The 22,894-nt window shown below is 44.6% G+C and overlaps 1 protein-coding gene across 1 annotated transcript in view; it reads left to right on the plus strand.

The window, feature by feature from the left end:
• The window catches only part of UTP6 (UTP6 small subunit processome component), a 44,882-nt gene that overhangs the window by 14,788 nt on the left and 7,200 nt on the right, over positions 1 to 22,894 (plus strand). Inside the window, exons 7-16 of the mRNA XM_039476395.2 lie at positions 1,907 to 2,025; positions 3,985 to 4,062; positions 5,919 to 6,000; positions 8,416 to 8,497; positions 10,508 to 10,689; positions 13,226 to 13,305; positions 13,692 to 13,769; positions 16,510 to 16,689; positions 19,614 to 19,694; positions 19,890 to 19,999. Coding sequence (XP_039332329.1) covers positions 1,907 to 2,025; positions 3,985 to 4,062; positions 5,919 to 6,000; positions 8,416 to 8,497; positions 10,508 to 10,689; positions 13,226 to 13,305; positions 13,692 to 13,769; positions 16,510 to 16,689; positions 19,614 to 19,694; positions 19,890 to 19,999 — 1,072 coding nt within the window. The remainder of the gene's footprint in view (positions 1 to 1,906; positions 2,026 to 3,984; positions 4,063 to 5,918; positions 6,001 to 8,415; positions 8,498 to 10,507; positions 10,690 to 13,225; positions 13,306 to 13,691; positions 13,770 to 16,509; positions 16,690 to 19,613; positions 19,695 to 19,889; positions 20,000 to 22,894) is intronic.

The following is a 22,894-nucleotide window of genomic DNA, read 5'->3' on the forward strand; positions in this document are numbered from 1 at the left end:
TTTTTTTAGACAAAGTTTGCCCCTGTTGCTTAGGCTGGAGTGCAGTGGTGTGATCTTGGCTCACTGCAACCTCCGTCTCCTGGGTTCAAGTGATTCTCATGCCTCAGCCTCCTGAGTATCTGGGATTACAGACGTGTATCACCATGCTTGGATAATTTTTGTATTTTTTGTAGAGATGGGGTTTTGCCATGTTGGCCAGACTGGTCTTGAACACCTGGCCTGAAACAATCTGCCCACCTCAGCCTCCCAAAGTCCTGGGATTACACGCGTGAGCCACTGTGCCTGGCCCTAGAATTTCTCTAAATATTGAGAAAAGAGCAAAAAATAATTTTATTGTAAGATAAGCAGTTTTTTCTGGCTTTTTTTTTTTTTTTTTTAAATTTTGAAACAGAGAGTCTCACTCTGTCACCAGACACCAGGCTGGAGTGCAGTGGAGCAACCTCAGCTTACCGCAACCTCCGCCTCCTGGGTTCAAGCAATTCTCCTGCCTCAGCCTCCCAAGTAGCTGGTACTACAGGAGCGTGCCACCACGCCCAGCTAATTTTTTTGTATTTTTAGTAGAGACAGAGTTTCACCATGTTGGCCAGGATGCTCTTGATCTCTTGACCTTGTGATCCAGCTGCCTTGGCCTCCCAAAGTGCTGGGATTACAGGCGTGAGCCACCACACCTGGCTTTTTTTTTTTTTTCAGGTGGAGTCTTGCTCTGTCGCCGAGGCTGGGGTGCAGTGGTGCGATCTCAGCTCACTGCAACCTCCACCTCCCAGGTTCAAGCAGTCTCCTGCCTCAGCCTCCCTAATAGCTGGGACTACAGGGAGGTGCCACCATGCCAGGCTAATTTTTTTGTATTTTACAAGTAGAAATGAGGTTTCACCATGTTGGACAGGCTGGTCTCAAACTCCTGACTTCTAGTGATCTGCCTACTTTGGCCTCCCAAAGTGCTAGGATTGCAGGTGTGAGCCACTGTGCCTGGCGTTTTTCTGGCATTTTGCTATCTTTAAAATTTGTATTTAAGCCAAGTGCAGTGACTCATGTGTGTAATACCAGCACTTTGGGAAGCTGAGGCAGGCAGATCACTTGAGGTCAGGAGTTTGAGACCAGCCTGGGCTACATGGTGAAAACCTGTTTCTACAAAAACTACAAAAATCAGCTGGGAGTAATGGCCTGTTCCTGTGGTCCCAGCTAGTTGAGGGGCTAAAGTGGGATCCTGGGAGGTGAAGACTGCAGTGAGTTGTTTATGCCACTGTACTCTAGTCTGGGCAACAGAGCGAGACCATGTCTCAAAAAAAAAAATTTATGTGACTTAAAATAATGTTGTCCTTAGATCAGATTAAATATAGACTGGGTGTGATGGCTCACACCTCTAATCCCAGCACTTTGGGAGGCTGAAGTGGGTGGATCACGAGGTCAGAAGTTCAAGACCAGCCTGGCCAAATGGTGAAACCTCATCTCTACTAAAAATATAAAAATTATCTGGGCACGGTGGCAGGCGCCTGTAATCCCAGCTACTCGGAGGGAGGCTGAGGCAGGAGAATTGATTGAACCCAGGCATCAGAGGTTGCAGTGAGCTGAGATGCGCCACTGCACTCTAGCTGGGGCGGGTGATAGAGTGAGACTCCATCTCAAAAAGAAAAAAAAAAGATCTGATGAAATATAGTTACAGATACTTATGTACTCATCATCTAGATTGAACATTTGCTATCATTTACTCTATTGCTTCAGAATACTGTTTCTAATTTTAGATAATGTAACCAAGCTTTGTAGTTAGAAACTCTCTGTCCGAACCCCTTCCCCTTTTAGTAAGGTTTTAAAAAAAAATTCTTTGAGTATTAAAATTGGTTCATTCGTTCTTTTCTTGCCTGACTTGATAAATTTATTGAAGTGAAATCTGATGTTTTTTCACTTACAGCTTTGTGGATTATGGCAGCCAAATGGGAAATGGAAGATCGATTGTCTTCAGAAAGTGCAAGGCAACTGTTTCTTCGGGCACTGCGCTTTCATCCAGAGTGCTCAAAACTTTATCAAGAAGTGAGTGTGTTTACACATAGGATGAGAGAGTGATGTCTCAGTTTGGTCCTCTGGAGACATATGTTCTTTTTTTTTCCCCCGGGTTCAAGCAATTCTCATGCCTCAGCCTCCCAGGTAACTGGGATTATAGACACCTGCTACCACACCTGGCTGTTTTTTGTATTTTAGTAGAAACAGGGTTTTACCATGTTGGCCAGGCTGGTCTTGCATATAATTCTTTTCTTTTGTATGTGACAGAATTGCGCTTTTGTTGCCTAGAACCTCTGCCTCCCAGGTTCAAGTGATTCTCCTGCCTCAGCCTCCTGAGTAGCTGGGATTACAGGCATGCATCACCACTCCTTGCTATTGTTTTTTGTATTTTTAGTAAGATGGGGTTTTTCCATATTGGTCAGGCTGGTCTCGAACTCCTGACCGCAGGTGATCCGCCTACCTCAGCCTCCCAAAGTGCAGGGATTACAGGCGTGAGCCACTGTACCCGGTCATATATTATTTATTAAATAAAAAAAGGCAGGGCCAGGCATGATGGCTTACGCCTGTAATCCCAGCACTTTGGGAAGCCGAGCTGGGTGGATCATGAGGTCAGGAGTTCGAGACCAGCCTAGGCAATGTGGTAAAACCCCGCTTCTACTTAAAATACAAAAATTAGCTGGGCATGGTGGTGCATGCCTGTAATCCTAGCTACTCAAGAGGCTGAGGCAGGAGAATTGCTTGCACTCGGGATGTGGAGGTTGCAGTGAGCCAAGATTGCACCACTGCACTCTAATCTGGGTGACAGAGGAAGAGTCTGTCTCAAAAAAAAAAAAAGGTTTCAATTTCTGTAGGCTAGGAATAAGTGTGGAGGTATAAGGAGGGAAAGACACTTTTTTTTTGAGACGGAGTTTCTCTCTTGTGGCTGGAATTAGAGGTATGTGCCACCACGTGCTGCTAATTTTTTTTATTTTTTTTTATTTTTGTATTTTTAGTAGAGTCAAGGTTTCACCATGTTGGCCAGGCTGGTCTCAAACTCCTGACCTCAAGAGATCTGCCTGCCTCTGCCTCCCATGGGGTTGGGATTACAGGCATGAGCCACCGAGCCTGGCTTGCTGTTTAATTCTTTAATTCTTTTTTTTCCCCACCCCCTCCCCAACCCTGCCCTGCTATTGAATTTTTTTTTTTTTTTTTTTTTTTTAAAGATGGGGTTTCACCATGATGGCCAGGCTGGTCTTGAACTCCTGACCTCAGGTGATCCACCCACCTCAGCCTCCCAAAGTGCTAGCATTACAGGTGTGAGCCACCGCAAATTCTTTTTTTTTTTTTTTTTTTTTTTTTGAGACAGAGTTTCACTCTTGTTACCCAGGCTGGAGTGCAATGGCACGATCTCGGCTCACCGCAACCTCCGCCTCCTGGGTTCAGGCAATTCTCCTGCCTCAGCCTCCTGAGTAGCTGGGATTACAGGCACGCGCCACCATGCCCAGCTAATTTTTTGTATTTTTAGTAGAGACGGGGTTTCACCATGTTGACCAGGTTGGTCTCGATCTCTCGACCTCGTGATCCACCCGCCCCGGCCTCCCAAAGTGCTGGGATTACAGGCTTGAGCCACCGCGCCCGGCGAGCCACCGCAAATTCTTAAGTGAAAATTAAGGTTGGGAGCATTGACTCATGCCTTTAATCCCAGCACATTCGGAGGCTGAGGCAGGAGGATCACTTGAGGTCAGTTGTTTGAGACCAGGCTAAGTGACATAGCATGCTTCTTTCTCTATTTAAAAAAAAAAAAAAAATTATCTGAGTGTAATGGCATACAACTCTAATCCTAGCTACTCAGGAGGCTGAGGGCAAGGGGATCACTTGAGCCCAGGAATTTGTGGCCGAAATGAGCTGTGATCACCACTGCACTCCAGCCTGGGTGACTGAGGAAGACCCTGTCTTAACGAAATTCAAAAAAGCATCTCCAAAGATTTTCAGTTTATTTCCCTTCTGTAGTACTTTAGGATGGAGCTGATGAATGCTGAAAAAATGAGGAAGGAAAAGGAAGAATTTGAAAAAGCCAGCATGGACATGGTAAGGTCCTAATTATTTTATTCTCACTTGCCAACAATGTATAGCATTTTGAGTCTGCTTAGGAGTAAGATAAAATGTTTGGAATATACTTTTTCTTTTTCTTTTTTTTTGAGACAGAGTCTTGCTCTGTCTCCAGGCTGGAGTGCAGTGACGTGATCTTGGCCCACTGCAACCTCTGACTCCCTGGTTCAAGCAATTCTCCTGCTTCAGCCTCCAGAGTAGCTTTGATTACAGGCATGAGCCACCACACCCAGCTAATTTTATATTTTTAGTAGAAATGGGGTTTCACCATGTTGATCAGGATGGTCTCGATCTCCTGACCTCATAATCTGCCTGCCTCAGCCTTCCAAAGTGCTGGGATTACAGGCGTGAGCCACCTCGCCCAGGACTATATTTTTCTTTTCTTTTTTTTTTTTTTTTTTTTTTGAGATGGAGTTTCGCTCTTGTTACCCAGGCTGGAGTGCAATGGCGCGATCTTGGCTCACCGTAACCTCCGCCTCCTGGGTTCAGGCAATTCTCCTGCCTCAGCCTCCGGAGTAGCTGGGATTACAGGCACGCGCCACCATGCTCAGCTAATTTTTTGCACCATTAGTAGAGACGGGGTTTCACCATGTTGACCAGGATGGTCTCGATCTCTTGACCTTGTGATTCACCCACCTCGGCCTCCCAAAGTGCTGGGATTACAGGCTTGAGCCACTGTGCCCGGCTCTTTTTTTTTTTTTTTTTTTGAGGCAAGTTTCACTCTGTCACCCAGGCTGGAGTGCAGTGGCACAATCTCAGCTCACTGCGACTTCTGCCTCCCGGGTTCAAACTTTAATGTTGTTACATTTCAAAACTTCCAGATGAGTCTAGTGTTAATTATAAATGGACTTAGTTAGGAAAATGAAGTTTTTTTTTAAATTTAATTTAATTTTTTTTTATTTTTGAGACGGAGTTTCACTCTTGTTACCCAGGCTGGAGTGCAATGGCACGATCTCGGCTCACTGCAACCTCTGCCTCCTGGGTTCAGGCAATTCTCCTGCCTTAGCCTCCTGAGTAGCTGGGATTACAGGCACGGGCCACCATGCCTAGCTAATTTTTTGTATTTTTAGTAGAGACGGGGTTTCACCGTGTTGACCAGGATGGTCTCGATCTCTTGACCTTGTGATCCACCCACCTCGGCCTCCCAAAGTGCTGAGATTACAGGCTTGAGCCACGGCGCCCGGTGGAAAATGAAGTTTTAAGCTTTAAAAATAGATATTTGGACTAATTAATGTGGTCCTCAAAATTAGTTACAGAATAACCAGCTGCTATTCTGTAACACTATATGATCATCTCATAAAGTGATATATTAATGAACTGAAGGAGCTGGAGAAAGGTTGTGAAATGTGTGGTTTCCTGGCCTTCTTTCTTTCCCTTTTTACATAATTTTGTATGTGACAGAATAATTAAAAAAGGATTTAGATATTTTTCAAAGATTGAATAAAAATAAAATAAAAGATTTAGAATGTTAGAGCTGAGACGAAGCTTTGCCGTTGTCTGTTACTGTGGCTTCCAGCTTAGAACTTTTTTATTCAAATAAAATGTTACACAGAAGCATGAATAAGACTGCAAAATCTGACCTGTTTTGGTTCAAATGGGGAGTGAGGCCTTAAGCTGTGTGATCTTGCCACCACTCCAGGAGCCTGAGAGAACACAGTTGGAAGATCAGTGATCTTATTCAAGCTGCACACTTTACAAGTGAGGGAACTGGCCCAGAGAGAGACATGCTTTACTGGTAGTCATATGGCACAGGTAGTCTAGGATTGTTAATTTTCATCTTAGTGCTTTTCCTCCTTGTACTCCTGTTAAGTTGCATTTGATATAACACTGTTTAGGAGAATCCTGATTATTCTGAAGAAATTCTTAAGGGCGAATTGGCACGGATCATCTACAAAAATTCTGTAAGCATAATTAAAGGTAGGTATCTTTTGAACATTATTTTTGATAAGAAAGATAAACATTCTTTTCCTAATGAAGAAGGTCTTTAGCTAATTTTGAAATTTTCCATTAGAATGTATATAAAACTCTGTAGGATTAGTGTCCTGTTTTTTCAGAAAATACTTATTTTCTTAGGCTATACTTGAATATTTCAGTTATTTCTTTTTAAAATTTATATTCTACTACCATTTTTTTTGAGATGGAGTCTCACTGTATCGCCCAGGCTGGAGTGCAGCGGCACGATCTCGGCTCACTGCAACCTCTGTCCCCAGGTTCAGGTGATTCTCCTGCCTCAGCCTCCCAAGAAGCTGGTACTCCCATTTTTTCCCCCCTTACATTTCAATAGGTTTGGTTTGGACTTGGTGGATCATGCCTGTCACCCCAGCACTTTGGGAGGCCAAGAGGTGGGTGGATGACCTGAGGTCAGGAGTTCAAGACCAGCCTGGCCAACATGGTGAAACCTGTCTCAATTAAAAATACAAAAATTAGCTGGGTGTGGTGGTAGGCATCTGTAATCCCAACTACTTGGGAGGCTGAGGCAGGAGAATCACTTGAACCAGGGAGGTGGAGGTTGCGGTGACTTGAGATTGTGCCTGGGCAACAGAGCAAGACTCTCAAAAAGAAAAAAATTTCAGTAGATTTTTGGGGAACAGATTTAGTGATGATTTCTGAGATTTTGGTGCACCCATCAACGAGCAGTGTACACTGTACTTAGTATGTAGTCATTTATCCTTCAATTTATTTATTATTTTTTTTGAGACAGAGTCTCACTCTGTTACTCACATAAGAGTGCATTGCTCACTGTAGCCTCAACTGCATGGGCTCAGGTGATTCCCCTACCTTAGCCTCCTGAGTAGCTGGGCATGGACCTCTATGCCTGGCTAGTTTTTGTACTTTTAGTAGAGATGAGGTTTCACCATGTTGCCTAGGCTAGTCTTTAACTCCTGATCTCAAGTGATCCTCCTGTCTTGGCCTCCTAAAGTGCTGGCATTACTGGTATGAGCCATTGCACCCAGCCTCAGTAAGTTCTTTTTTTTTTTTAATGGAGATGGGGTTTCACCATGTTGGTCAGGATGGTCTTGATCTCCTGACCTCGTGATCCACCCACCTTGGCCTCCCAAAGTACTGGGAGGCATTAGCCAACGCACGTGGCCAGTAAGTTTTTTGTTTTTTTAACCCTTCCACTACCAGTAAGTTCTTTTCTTTAGACAGAGTCTAACTCTGTTGCCCAGGCTGGAGTGCAGTGGCTTGATCTCGGCTCACTGCAACCTCTGCCTCCCAGATTCAGGCGATTCTTCTGCCTCAGCCTCCCGGGTAGCTGGGATTATAGGCGCCCACCACCATGCCCAGCTAATTTTTGTATTTTTAGTAGAGACAGGGTTTTATTGTGTTGGCCGTGCTGGTCTTCAACTCCTGACCTCGTGATCTACCCCCCTTGGTCTCCCAAAGTACTGGGATTACAAGCATGAGCTGCTGCACGCAGTCCTCAGTAAGTTCTTATGGAGTAGTTAAATCATGTGGGCAGTTGAAAATTAGTGTTTTTTTTTTTTTTGAGATAGAGTCTTGCTTTGTTGCCAGGCCTGAGGTACAGTGGTACGATTTTGGCTCACTGCAGCCTCCACCTCCCAGTTTCAAGCGATTCTCCTGCCTCAGCCTCCTGAGTAGCTGGGAATACAGCCGTGCGCTACCGTACCCAACTAATTTTTGTATTTTTAGTAGAGATGAGGTTTCACCATGTTGGCCAGGATGGTCTCGGTCTCTTGACCTCATGATCCTACCGCCTCAGCCTCCCAAAGTGCTGGGATTACAGGTGTGAGCCACCACACCCAGCTGAAAATTAGTTTTTTTTTTTTTTTTTGTTTGTTTTTTGAGACGGAGTTTCGCTCTTGTTACCCAGGCTGGAGTGCAATGGCGCGATCTCGGCTCACCGCAACCTCTGCCTCCTGGGTTCAAGCAATTCTCCTGCCTCAGCCTCCTGAGTAGCTGGGATTACAGGCACGCACCACCATGCCCAGCTAATGCTTTGTATTTTTAGTAGAGACGGGGTTTCACCATGTTGACCAGGATGGTCTCGATCTCTCGACCTCGTGATCCGCCCGCCTCAGCCTCCCAAAGTGCTGGGATTACAGGCTTGAGCCACCATGCCCGGCGAAAATTAGTTGTTTTTTAATGAAACTCCAAAAATATTAACAATAGCTTTGCTTGAGTAGGGGGGCGATGGTATGAGAGGACTATGGAATGACTTCTTCTATTTTGTCCTATTTCTCATTTAAAAAAAAACAAAAAACAAAAAGATTAACTCCAGTACATGAAGAGAACGCTACTTTTAAAGTAAAGTGATTCTTAAGAGTCTTATTGGCAATAAACTTCCTCTCCCTTACTTTTTAAATTTAGGTGCAGAATTTCACGTGTCACTGCTTTCAATTGCACAGCTATTTGACTTTGCCAAAGATCTACAAAAAGAAATTTATGATGAGTAAGTAAAGTTAGTAGAAAGGTGAATATATCCATTTCTCATCTTGAGATTAAGGGTTTGATGTTCGATATTTAGTAGAAAAGAGAGAAGATACTACACTAAATCCCTAGAATAAAAGCTAATATCGGTCAGTTGTGGTGGCTCATGCCAGTAATCCCAGCACTTTGGGAGGCAGAGGTGGGTGGATCACGAGGTCGAGAGATTGAGACCATCCTGGTCAACATGGTGAAACCCTGTCTCTACTAAAAATACAAAATTAGCTGGGTGTGGTGGTACGTGCCTGTAATCCCAGGTACTTGGGAGGCTGAGGCAGAAGATTCATTCGAACCTGGGAAGCGGAGCAGTGAGCCAGGATCGCGCCATTGCACTCCAGATTTGGCAACAAGAGCGAAACTCCATCTCAAAAAAAAACACACAAAAAACCTAATTTCATATTATGTTAAATTTTTTTTTTTTTTTCTGGCCAGGTGTGGTAGCTCACACCTGTAATCCCAGCACTTTGAGAGGCCAAGGCAGGTGGATCATTTCAGCTCAGGAGTTTGAGACCAGCCTGGGCAACATAGTAAAACCCTGTCTCTACAAAAAATAAGCTAGGTGTGGTGATGCATGCCTGTGGTCCTAGCTACTCTGGAGGCTGAGGTGGGAACATCACCTGAGTTCGTGAGGCTGAGACTGCAGTGGCATAATCCTGGCTCTCTACAACCTCTGCCTCCTGGATTCAAGCGATTTTCCTGTCTCAGCCTCTCTGGTAGCTCAGACTATAGTCACACCCCACCATGCCTGGCTTATTTTTGTATTTTTAGTAGAGATTTGGTTTCACCATATTGGTCAGGCTGGTCTTGCACTCCTGACCTCAGGTGATCCACCCGCCTTGGCCTCCCAAAGTGCTGGGATTACAGGTGTGAGCCACTGGGCCCGGCCTGGGAAATAGTTTTTTTTTTTGTTTATTTATTTTTTTTTGAGACGGCATTTCGCTCTTGTTACCCAGGCTGGAGTGCAATGGCGCGATCTCGGCTCACTGCAACCTCTGCCTCCTGGGTTCAGGCAATTCTCCTGCCTCAGCCTCCTGAGTAGCTGGGACTACAGGCGTGCGCCACCATGCCTAGCTAATTTTTTTTTTTTTTTTTTTTTTTTTTTGAGACGGCGTTTCGCTCTTGTTACCCAGGCTGGAGTGAGTGCAATGGCGCGATCTCGGCTCACCACAACCTTCGCCTCCTGGGTTCAGGCAATTCTCCTGTTTCAGCCTCCTGAGTAGCTGGGATTACAGGCACGCACCACCATGCCCAGCTAACTTTTTGTATTTTTAGTAGAGATGAGGTTTCACCGTGTTGACCAGGATGGTCTCGATCTCTTGACCTGTGATCCACCTGCCTCGGCCTCCCAAAGTGCTGGGATTACAGGCTTGAGCCAACGCACCCGGCCAATTTTTGTATTTTTAGTAGAGATGGGGTTTCACCATGTTGACCAGAATGGTCTTGATCTCTTGACCTCATGATCCACCCGCCTCGGCCTCCCAGAGTGCTGGGATTACAGGCGTGAGCCACTGCGCCCGGCCTGGGAAATAGTTTTTATGGTACTGCAGTTGTTACAGATATGTCCTGTGTCGATTTTTTTTTTTTTTTTTTTTTGAGACGGAATTTCGCTCTTGTTACCCAGGCTGGAGTGCAATGGCGCGATCTCGGCTCACCGCAACCTCCGCCTCCTGGGTTCAGGCAATTCTCCTGCCTCAGCCTCCTGAGCAGCTGGGATTACAGGCACACACCACCATGCCCAGCTAATTTTTTTTTGTATTTTTAGTAGAGACGGGGTTTCACCATGTTGACCGGGATGGTCTCAATCTCTTGACCTCATGATCCACCTGCCTCGGCCTCCCAAAGTGCTGGGATTAGAGGCTTGAGCCACTGCGTCCGGCCTCCTGTATAGATTTTTAAAGCATAGGTAACTGTTTCTTTGATATTCTGAGTTAGTTTCTTGTTGTTGGGATAGATACCAGTAAGTCGTATTTTTCAGCCTTCAGGCTCTACACACTGATGATCCTCTCACTTGGGATTATGTGGCGAGGCGAGAATTAGAGATTGAGTCACAGACAGAAGAGCAGCCTACGACGAAACAAGCCAAAGCAGTAGAGGTTGGCCAGAAGGAGGAGAGGTGCTGTGCTGTATATGAAGAGGCAGTAAAGACTCTGCCAACAGGTGAACTTCACTGAACCATGGTGTGATATTAGAAGGAATAGTATCCTGAGTGTGAAACTTAAGCTTTTGTTCTCATTGCCAAAATCAATATTGGGGATCTCTCTGTAGTATAGTTTACGATGTGCCTGTTCCTGGCTTGCTTTTTTTTTTGAGACAGAGTCTCACTCTGTCACCCAGACTGGAATGCAATGGTGCGATCTCGGCTCACTGCAACTTTTGCCTCCTGGGTTCAAGTGATTCTCTTGCCTCAGCCTCCCAAATAGCTGGGATTACAGGTTTGTGCCATGACGCCCAGCTAACTTTTGTATTTTTTTTTTTTTTTTTTTTTTTTTTTTTTTTTTTTGAGACGGAGTTTCGCCCTTGTTACCCAGGCTGGAGTGCAATGGCGCGATCTCGGCTCACCGCAACCTCCGCCTCCTGGGTTCAGGCAATTCTCCTGCCTCAGCCTCCTGAGTAGCTGGGATTACAGGCACGTGCCACCATGCCCAGCTAATTTTTTGCACTTTTAGTAGAGACGGGGTTTCACCATGTTGACCAGGATGGTCTCGATCTCTCGACCTCGTGATCCACCCGCCTCGGCCTCCCAAAGTGCTGGGATTACAGGCTTGAGCCACCGCGCCCGGCATCTTTTGTATTTTTAGTAGAGACAGAGTTTCACCATGTTGGCCAGGCTGGTCTCGAACTCCTGACGTCAGGTAGTTCACACATGTTGGCCTTCCAAAATGCTGGGATTATAGGCGTGAGCCACCATGCCTGGCCATGCCTGGTTTTCTAACTTGGACTTTCTCTGATGGTAATGGAGCATTTATGACCTTCCATAGTAGTGGTATGTATATTCATTTATTTAGAGAAAATGATACTTAGGAAATAATTCCTAAGATTCTTTAATTATTATTCCTTAATTATCTTATTATTGTTATTATTTGTTTTTTGAGACAGGGTCCTGCTGTTTCACCCAGGCTGGAGTGCAGTGGTGTGATTGCGGGTCACTGCAACCTCTGCTTCCTGGGTTCAAGTGATCCTCCCGCCTCAGCTCCCTAAGTAGTAGTCATAGTAATAGTAGTAGTAGTAGTAGTAGTAGTAGTAGTAGTAGTAGTAGTAGTGTGTAGTAGTACTGCCACCACGCCAGGTCAATTTTAATATATTTTTTGTAAAGATGGAGTTTCACCATTTTGCCTTGGCTGGTCTTGAACTCCTGGAATCAAGTGATCTTTATGCCTTGGCCTCCCAAAGTGCTGGGATTACAGACATCCTTAATTGTCTTTTTTTTTTTTTTTTTTGAGACGGAGTTTTGCTCTTGTTACCCAGGCTGGAGTGCAATGGCACGATCTCGGCCCACCGCAACCTCCACCTCCTGGGTTCAGGCAATTCTCCTGCCTCAGCCTCCTGAGTAGCTGGGATTACAGGCACGCGCCACCACTCCCAACTAGTTTTTTGTATTTTTAGTAGAGACGGGGTTTCACCATGTTGACCAGGATGGTCTCGATTTCTCGACCTCGTGATCCACCCGCCTCGGCCTCCCAAAGTGCTGGGATTACAGGCTTGAGCCACCGCGCCCGGCCTGTCTTTTTTTTTTTTTTTTTTTTTTTTTTTTTTTTTTGAGGCAGAGTGTCGCTCTGTTGCTTAGGCTGGAGTGCAGTGATATGATCTTGGGTCACTGTAACCTCTGCTTCCCGGGTTTAAGCAATTTTCCTGCCTCAGCATAATGAGTAGCTGGGATTACAGGTGCATGCCACCATGCCCTACTGATTTTTGTCTTTTTATTAGAGATGAAGTTTTACTATGTGGCCAGAATAGTTTTGAACTCCTGACCTCAGGTGAGCCATCTGCCTCAGCTTCCCAAAGTGATGGGATTACAGGCGTGAACCACTGTGCCAGGCCCTTAATTCTCTTTTGATAGAGATTTAACTTTTATTCGGTAATAATGTAGAATAAAGGCAGAGGGTATACATTACCTGGACAAGGCTTTCAATTTTTTTTTTTTTTTTTTTTGAGACGGGAGTTTCGCTCTTGTTACCCAGGCTGGAGTTTCGCTCTTGTTACCCAGGCTGGAGTGCAATGGTGCGATCTCGGCTCATGGCAATCTCCGCCTCCTGGGTTCAGGCAGTTCTCCTGCCTCAGCCTCCTGAGTAGCTGGGATTACAGGCACGTGCCACCATACCCAGCTAATTTTTTGTATTTTTAGTAGAGACAGGGTTTCACCATGTTGACCAGGATGGTTTCGATCTCTTGACCTCGTGATCCACCTGCCTCAGCCTCCCAAAGTGGTGGGATTACAGGCTTGAGCCACCGCGCCCGGCTAAGTCTTTCAATTTTTATATTTAAACTGTTACCCCGTTGTTTTCCCCCAATATTTGAGGTGTTTGATTGGCTGTAATCAGAGTAACACTTTTTAAAATCAGGCTGATTTAAGCTCTTCTTCAGATGAGAGTTTTTCCCCTTGAAGTATGATGATTGTTGTTTTTCCTTCTCTAAAACTTTGATGCGATGAATGTTGAACTAAGTGATCTGATCAACATAATCCTGACTTTTCCAGAGGCCATGTGGAAGTGTTACATCACCTTTTGCTTGGAACGATTTACTAAGAAGACAAATAGTGGATTCCTCAGAGGGAAGGTGAGGATGTTACAAGGTTACATGGTTACATGGTTACAGTGGTTGACTAGATAGTGACTGTCTTCTGAAAGAAGAACAGAAGCACAGGTCTTTGGGTGTCTGGGACAGCTTCTGAGAACTTTTTGCTTAGCCACTCTCTCCTTGTGGGCGACGTGTCATTCTAAAGGTCTGAGTTTGATTTGCCGCCAGGTTAGGAGGGGCTCTCATGTAACTGGGCTCTTTTGGTGCAGCTGCCCAATGCATCTATTCATAAGTGAAACCACCATGCAGGAGCAAGTTAGCTTCTTTGAGTTCTCAGAAATGCGTAAAACTGCTTTTGTTCATGTCAGAGGCCAGAGGCCCCTGCCGGGATCTCTGTAAGAACTGAGGGATTTCTCTGTTTTCAGAGGCTGGAAAGAACCATGACTGCATTCAGAAAGGCACATGAACTCAAGCTTCTGCCAGAATTCCAATACAAGCAGTTGGTAAGGACATGGAAAATATATTATCTGCCACTTACAAATACCTTATTCCAGTTGTTTTGTTTTAAATATTTTTAAATGTTTTAAATATATATAGTCTTATGACAAAGGCCTTTCGGGAGTTTGATATGTAAAGTGTGTTTATATTCGTTTGCCAGTATTTGGCGTATGCTAAAAATGAAATCTGTACTAGCAAAGGGAGGAATATTATATAGTGAAAAAACTCTCAAAACAAGAGTAATGATTTGGGTTTATTTTTTTTGTCTACCCATTCCTTTTTTTATTTTTTGAGATGGAGTCGCCCAGGATGGAGTACAGTGGTGCAATTTCAGCATACTACAACCTCTGCCTCTTGGGTTCAAGTGATTCTCCTGCCTCAGCCTCCCAGGTAGCTGGGATCACAGGCGCATGCCACCATATCCGGCTAATTTTTATATTTTTGGTAGAGATGGGGTTTCACCATCTTGGTCAGGCTGGTTTCTAACTCCTGACCTCAAGTGATTTCACCTGCCTCGTCCTCGCAAAGTATTGGAACTACAGGTGTGAGCCAGCATGGCTGGCCAAATTTTTTACTTTTAGTAGTAACGAAGTTTCACCATGTTGGCCAGGTTGGTCTCAAACTCCTGACCTTAAGTGATCTGCCTGCCTCGTCCTCCCAAAATGCTGGGATTATGAGCATGAGCCACTGTGCCCGGCCTAGATAATCCATCTTTTGTCAGAAGAAACATATCAAACCCTTTCTTCTGTTAGACTGAAGGCTCTATGGGTGGTAGGGAATGCACCCGATTTGTTCACTATCGAATCTAGCATATATAGTGTGCAGGAAGAACACTTTTCTGAATGTACTGATTATATATTGCCATTTACTTTTTCACAAATTTGTACAATTGAAGTGGTTTTAGGATTTTTTTTTTCCTTTTGTTAAAATAAGGTGGGTATAAACATACAAAGTAAGATTTCCTTTCAGTCATGTACTTTTTGGGCCATATTTGTTGAAGTAAAAATCCCAAATTGAAGCGTTTACGTACTTTCATGACTCTTGTTACAAATTGTCAAATTGGCCAGGCGTGTTGGCTCACGCCTGTAATTCTAGCACTTTGGGAGGCTGAGGTGGGAGGATCATAAGATCAGGAGTTCGAGACCAGCCTGGCCAACATGGTGAAACCCCATCTCTACTGAAAATACAAACAAAATTAGCTGGGCATAGTGGCAGGCACCTGTAATCCTAGCTACTTCGGCGGCTGAGGCAGGAGAATCACTTGAACCTGGGAGGTGGAGGTTGCAGTGAGCCAAGATCGCACCACTGCACTTCAGCCTGGGCAACAGAGTGAGGCTACATCTCAAAAAAAAAAATTGTCAAATTGAATTTCAGAAAAATTACATTAGTTTATGTTACGTCCAATTCTGTTTGAATGAGTACACCTATTTCCTTGACACCCCACAAATACTGATTGATTTTTTTTTCTTTTTTGGTGACAGTCTCCTTGCTCTGTCACCAGCCTGGAGAGCAGTGGCGCAATCTCTGCCCACTGCAACTTCCACCTCCCAGGTTTAAGTGGTTCTCCCACCTCATCATCCTGAGTAGCTGGGATAACAGGCGCATGCACCACCATGCTTAGCTAACTTTTTTTTTCGAGACATTTTTGACTCTGTTGCCCAAGCTGGAGTGCAGTGGCATGATCTGGGCTCACTGCAACCTCCACTCCTCAGTTCAAATGATTCTCCTGCTTTAGCCTCCCCAGTAGCTGGGACTACAGGTATGCACCACCACGCCCAGCTTATTTTTTTATTTTTAGTAGAGATGGGGTTTTACCGTATTGGCCAGGCTGGTCTTGAACTCCTGACCTTGGATGATCCACTTGCCTTGGCCTCCCAAAATTTTGGGATTACAGGCGTGAGCCACTGCACCCGGCCTAATTTTTGTACTTTTAGTAGAAATGAGCTTTCACCATGTTGGCCAATCTGGTCTCGAGCTCTTGACTTCAGAGGATCCGCCCCCTTCACCTCCCAAAGTGTTGGGATTTCAGGTGTGAGCCACCACGCCGAGCCTATTTATTGATTTTTCATCTTCTGTTTGGTGAGCATGTGTTCTGGCATAGTGAACTGTTTTATTAAAAACTTAACTTACGGCCGGGCGCGGTGGCTCAAGCCGGTAATCCCAGCACTTTGGAAGGCCGAGGCAGGTGGATCACGAGGTCAAGAGATCGAGACCATCCTGGTCAACATGGTGAAACCCTGTCTCTACTAAAAATACAAAAAATTAGCTGGGCACGGTGGCACGTGCCTGTAAGCCCAGCTACTCAGGAGGCTGAGGCAGGAGAATTGCCTGAACCCAGGAGGCGGAGGTTGCAGTGAGCCGAGATCGCGCCATTGCACTCCAGCCTGGGTAACAAGAGCGAAACTCCCTCTCAAAAAACAAAAAACAAAAAACAAAACTTAACTTACAGCCTAAATTCTTTAGGCTCTCTAGTTTATACCTCTTCTCTGTTTTTGGATAGCCTTCATGGGTAGGAGCAGTGAAAAGAGGAGGAATTCCAAATTGTTCACTTTGCGCCTGTTTAACAGCCATGGAAAATTTGTTTTGATACCTATGATTTATCAAATAGCTCATATCTTTTTTATTTTAAATTGTAATGGAAAGGTTGGTGAAATTCTTTCTTCAAATGAGGTTTTAATTGTCTACATTTACTAGGTTGTTTAGGTTTCAGTAATTAATTTTCCAGTGATCCTTCATCTTATCTAGATTAAGTCCTTGCTGAGTCATAACTTCCTGAGAGAAGCTCTGGAGGTGGCAGTAGCTGGAACTGAATCGTTTAGAGACTCTGGGACAATGTGGCAGATGAAGCTGCAGGTGCTAATTGACTCAAAGAGCCCTGACGTAGCCATGCAATTTGAAGAATCCTTTGTGCACCTGAAACCCCAGGTCTGTGAGTAGGGTCTTTTGTATTCATTATATATGGGAACCCTTTTAAGACTTTAGCCAAAGCTCATTTAGAATGTACTTGTCTATTGAAAGCCAACTCTAGAGAGGCATTTTTAATTAAGTGGTGACGGTTCATAGGTCAAGAGTGGAAGAATTTGCTTCTATTTAATATCTTTTATTTGGAAGTTGACCAAATTATATAAAACTTCCTATTCTATTTAGATATTTTATAAAGTTAGAAATACCAGGCCGGGTGCGGTGGCTCAAGCCTGTAATCCCAGCACTTTGGGAGGCCGAGGCGGATGGATCACGAGGTCAAGAGATCGAGACCATCCTGGTCAACATGGTGAAACCCCGTCTCTACTAAAAATACAAAACATTTAGCTGGGCATGGTGGCGCGTGCCTGTAATCCCAGCTACTCAGGAGGCTGAGGCAGGAGAATTGCCTGAGCCCAGGAGGCGGAGGTTGCGGTGAGCCGAGATCGTGCCATTGCACTCCAGCCTGGGTAACAAGAGCAAAACTCCGTCTCAAAAAAAAAAAAAAAAGGAAATACCAGTAGAATATGTCACTTACTGAACATAAACCCAACTTTTTTTTTTAATTTTCTTTTCTTTTTTTTAAAGATGGGGTTTCACCATGATGGCCAGGCTGGTCTTGAACTCCTGACCTCAGGTGATCCACCCACCTCAGCTTCCCAAAGTGCTAGCATTACAGGCATGAGCCACCACGCCCAGCCAAGCCCAACTTTTAAACACAAACATATTTGTAACTTAAAGTTTTGAATTTTCTCGTTTGTTTGTTTTGAGACAGAGTCTCACTCTGTGGCCCAGGCTGGACTGCAGTGGCACGATCTTGGGTCATTGCAGCCTCTACCTCTGGAGTTCAAGCAATTCTTGCGCCTCAGCCTCCTGAGTAGCTGGGATTACAAGCATGAGCCATGGCACCCAGCCTAATTTTTGTATTTTTAGTAGAGACAGGATTTCTCCTTTTTGGCCAGACTGGTCTGGAACTCCTGGACTCAAGGGATCTGCCCGCCTTGGCCTCCCGAAGTGCTGAGATTACAGGTGTGAGCCACCGTGTATGGCCAGATTTATTTTGCAGTGAATTTTTTATATTAGTAGGAAAAAATGTATTCCAGAAGTTGACGCAGGAAAAAAAACTACTGCTCATTTGGTGGTGTTGCTGTTGTTTTTATTTTTAGACGAAGAATTATTCTGTTGCCGAGGCTGGAGTGCAGTGGCGCAATCTCGGCTCACTGCAACCTCCACCTCCTGGGTTCAAGTGATTCTCCTTGCCTCAGCCTCCCAAGTAGCTGGAATTATAGGCATTCATCACCACACCAGTTAATTTTTGTGTTTTTAGTAGAGATTGGCTTTCATCATGTTGGCCAGGCTGGTCTCAAACTCCTGACCTGAGGTGATCTGCTTGCCTCAGCCTCCCAAATTGCTGGGATTTCAGGCGTGAGCCACCGTGCTGGGCCTTTTTTTTTTTTTTTTCCTTAAAAAAAAGTCTTACTCTTTCACTCAGGCTGGAGTGCAGTGGCACAATCTCAGCTCACTGGAACCTCTGCCTCCTGGGTTCAAGCAGTTCTCATTCTTCAGCTTACGGAGTAGCTGGGATTATAGAGGTATGCCCGAACATGCTTGGCTCATTTTTTGCATTTTTTTTTTTTTTTTTTTTGAGATGGAGTTTCGCTCTCATTGCCTAAGCTGGAGTGCAATGGCATTATCTCGGCGTACCACAATCCCTGCCTCCTGGGTTCAAGCAATTCTCTTGTCTCAGCCTCCCAAGTAGCCAGGATTACAGGCATGTGCCACCATGCCTGGCTACTTTTTTTTTTTTTGGATTTTTTTTTTTTAGTAGAGACAGGGTTTCACCATGTTGGTCAGGCTGGTATCCAACTCCTGACCCCGTGATCCACCTGTCTCGGCCTCTCAAAGTGGTGGGATTACAGGCCTGAGTCACTGTGCCCGGCCCATTTTTTGCATTTTTAGCAGAGATGGGGTTTTGCCATGTTGGTCAGGCTGGTATCGAACTCCTGGCCTCAAGCGGTCCATCTGCCTCCACCTTCAAAGTACTGGGATTACAGGCGTGTGCCACCTGCCTCGCCTTTGCTGCTCATTTGTAGGTACCTCTGGAACATGAATGAAGATCAGATAGTTCAGCCTAGATTAATTAGTTCTTGTGTTATGGGTCTTAGACAGCAAAGACATGACCCGGGTAGTTGTGGGTCTAATTGTGTAGGCTGTTAATTGCTTACTTAACTAAAAGATGATTGATGATGATAACTACAGGAAACATTTTCCAGTAGAAAGGAACTAAAATGGCCAGGCGCAGTGGCTCACTCCTGTAATCCTAGCACTTTGGGAGGCCAAGGTTGGTGGATCACGAGGTCAAGAGATTGAGACCATCCTGGCCAACATGGTGAGACCCTGTCTCTACTAAAAATACAAAAATTAGCCAGGTGTGATGGCATGTGCCTGTAGTCCCAGCTACTCAGGAGGCTGAGGCAGAATTGCTTGAACCCGGGAATCAAAGGTTGCGGTGAGCCAAGATCATGCCACTGCACTCCAGCCTGGGGGTACGAAGTGAGACCCTGTCTCAAGCAAACAAACAAAAAGAACTAAAATTCACAGAAGAGTTAGTGACTTGGTCAGAAGGTTGGCTGTGTTCTCGTGTGCTACTCCTGCTGGGCAATGAGAATTCTGTTAACAATGAGGACAGTTTGGGAATAAATCCATATTTTACATGTTGATTATCTTAGGAGGAACCTACCTTTTTATTTACTTTTCAGAGAATAGGACTAAGCTGTCATTTTATAACATTTAAAAAATTGATACATAATAATTTACGTATTTTTAGGGTATATGCAATGTTTTGTTACATGCTATTTTCTAACTAATATTTTTTAAACTGGGAGTAGGTTTGTCTGTCATTGTGGATTTCTTGGGCAGAGTGGAGTGAAGGTGCTAAAAGCCAAGAAGACACTGAGGCAGTCTTTAAGGTATAGGCTCCGTGTTCTAAGTCTTGTGTCGTGGGGAATGGCAGATGGGTTCCCTGGCTGGCCAGCTCTAGTGTTGTTTCAGCAGCAGGTATGCCTAAAGCACTATGGAGTGGCCTCAGGTGGTTCTGGGAAAATCTGTTTCGATATCTGTAAGTTTTCTCACGTAGCTTATTTCTTTTTTCTTTTAAATTGTAGAAAGCTCTGTTAGCTGTCATTGGTGCCGACTCAGTAACCTTGAAGGATAAGTACCTGGATTGGGCTTATCGAAGTGGTGGCTACAAAAAGGCCAGAGCTGTGTTTAAAAGGTACTCACAAATGTTCACAGTTACTAGTCTCTTCTCCCCATACTCAGCCCTTCATACCCAGATTATTTGTGTCACAAATACTCTCTGAGGGAGTCATCCAATATACACTTTTTCTTTCTTTTTTTTTTTAAAGATGGAGTCTGGCCTTGACCTGGGCTCAAGCAATCCTTCCATCTCAGCCTCCCAAGTGTCTGGGACTACAGGCATTTACCACCATGTCCAGCTAACTTAGAATTTTTTTTTCTTTGTAGATGGTGAGTTTCACTGTGTCGTTCACTCTAGTCTCAAACTCCTGGGCTCTAGCAGTCCTCCTGCCTCAGCCTCTCAAAGTGCTAAGATTATAAGTATGAGCCACCATGCCTGGCCTTCTTTTTATTTTTTTGAACAATAAAAGTGGTTCATTGTGGTGGGGGGAAACATAACAATGATAATTTATTATACCATCAATTATATATTATCATATAGCATAAAATTATGTTAACATATAATTTTAAAATGTGTTTTTATGTAGTTTAGTTGAGATGGTAGTACAATTGTATTTCTCTTTTTGAGATGCTTTTGTTGCCTAGGCTGGAGTGTAATAGTACAATCTCAGCTCACTGCAACCTGTCTCCTGGGTTCAAGAGATTCTACTGCCTCAGCCTCCCGAGTATCTGGGATTACAGGGATGTGCCACCATGCCAGGCTAATTTTGTATTTTTAGTAGAGATGGGGTTTCTCCATTTTGGTCAGGCTAGTCTCGAACTCCCGACCTCAGGTGATCCACCCGCCTTGGCCTCCCAAAGTGCTGGGATTACAGGCGTGAGCCACTGTGCCCGGCCTGTAAGTATAATTATAATTTTATTTATGGTTTAAAAAATTTTTTCTTTCTTTTTTTTTTTTTTTCCTGAAACGGAGTCTTGCTCTGTTGCCCAGGCTGGAGTGGAGTGTTGCAATCTCGGCTCACTGGAACCTCCACCTCCCGGGTTCAAGTGATTCTCCAGCCTCAGCCTCTTGAGTAGCTGGAATTATAGGCTTCTGCCACCACACCTGGCTAATTTTTTACATTTTTGGTAGATATGGAGTTCTGCCGTGTTTTCCAGTCTGGTCTCGAACTCCTGACCTAAGGTGATCAGCCTGCTTCAGCCTCCCAAAGTGTTGGGATTACAGGTGAGAGCCACTGTGCTGGGCCTAAATTTTTTTTTCTCACTCTGTTGCCCAGGCTGAGTGTAGTGGCACCATCTTGGCTCACTGTAATCTTTGCGTCCCTGGTATAAGCGATTCTTGTGCCTTAGTTTCCCATGTAGTTGGGACTACTAGTGTGTGCCACCACACTCAGGTAATTTTTAAATTTTTGGTAGAGATGGGGTTTCACCGTGTTACCCAGGCTGGTCTCCAGCTTCTGGGCTCAAGTGATCTGCCCAGCTCAGCCTTCCAAAGTGCTGGGATTACAGGTGTGAGACACCCCACGCCTGGCCGTGCCCAGATAATTCTTAAATTTTTTGTGTAATTGGGAGTCTTGCTTTGTTGCTTAAACTGATCTTGACCTTGTGGGTTCCAGTGATCTTCCTGCCTTGGCCTCCCAAAGTTCTGGGATTGTAGGTGTGAGACATTGTGCCCAGCCAAAAATTCTTTATAAACATCATTTATTAAACAAAGCTATATGAGCTGGGCACAGTGGGTCAAGATGTGTAATCGTAGCACTTTGGGAGACTGAGCAAGAGGATCGCTTGAGCTCAAGCATTTGAGACCAGCCTAGGCAACACAGCAGGACTTCATTTCTACTAAAAATGCTTAAAACAGCCGGGCGCGGTGGCTCAAGCCTGTAATCCCAGCACTTTGGGAGGCCGAGACGGGTGGATCACGAGGTCGAGAGATCGAGACCATCCTGGTCAACTTGGTGAAACCCCGTCTCTACTAAAAATAAAAAAATTAGCTGGGCATGGTGGCGTGTGCCTGTAATCCCAGCTACTCAGGAGGCTGAGGCAGGAGAATTGCCTGAACCCAGGAGGCGGAGGTTGCGGTGAGCCGAGAACGCGCCATTGCACTCCAGCCTGGGTAACAAGAGTGAAACTCCGTCTCAAAAAAAAAAAAAAAAAAAAAAAAAAAAATGTTGCGTGTCGTAACATGTGCCTGTGATTTCAACTGCTTGGGAGGCTGAAGTGGGAGGATCACTTGAGTCCAGGTGGTTGAGACTGTAGTGAGCTGTGTTTGTACTGCTACACTCCAGCCTTGGTGACAAAGCGAGACCCTATCTCAAAACAAAAACAAAACCCAAAACAAAGCAAACATAATAGCTGTATTAAAGGCAGCCAACATACATATGAAAAAATGCTCAACATGACTAACCCTTAGAGAAATGCAGATCAAAACCTCAATAAGATACCGTCTCACCAGTCAGAATGGCTATTATCAAAAAATCAAAAAATTATAGTTATTGGCAAGGCTGCAGGGAAAATCTTATACATTGTTGGTGGGAATGTAAATTATTCAGCCATGTGGAGATCAGTCTGGAGATTTCTGGTAGAACTTGAACAAATCTGCCATTCATCTCAACAATCCCATTACTAGGTATTTACTCAAAGTAAAATAAACAGTTCTATCAAAGAGACATGTTCTTGTATGTTCATCACAGCACTATGCACAATAGTAAGGGCATGGAATCAACCTAGGTGCTTATCACCAGTTAATTGGATAAATAAAATGCAGTATATATACTCTATGGAATACTATGCAGCCATTAAAAAGAACAAAATCATGTTCTTGGCAGTAGCACGGATGCAGCTAGAGGCCATTGTCCTAAGCAAGTTATCACAGGAATAGAAAACCAAATATCACATGTTCTTACTTATAATTTGGAGGTAAACACTGGGTACACATGAACATCAAGACAGAAATAGTAGACACTGCAGGGTA

The sequence above is a fragment of the Saimiri boliviensis genome, chromosome 17, assembly GCF_048565385.1.
Source record: "Saimiri boliviensis isolate mSaiBol1 chromosome 17, mSaiBol1.pri, whole genome shotgun sequence".
Taxonomy (NCBI): domain Eukaryota; kingdom Metazoa; phylum Chordata; class Mammalia; order Primates; family Cebidae; genus Saimiri; species Saimiri boliviensis.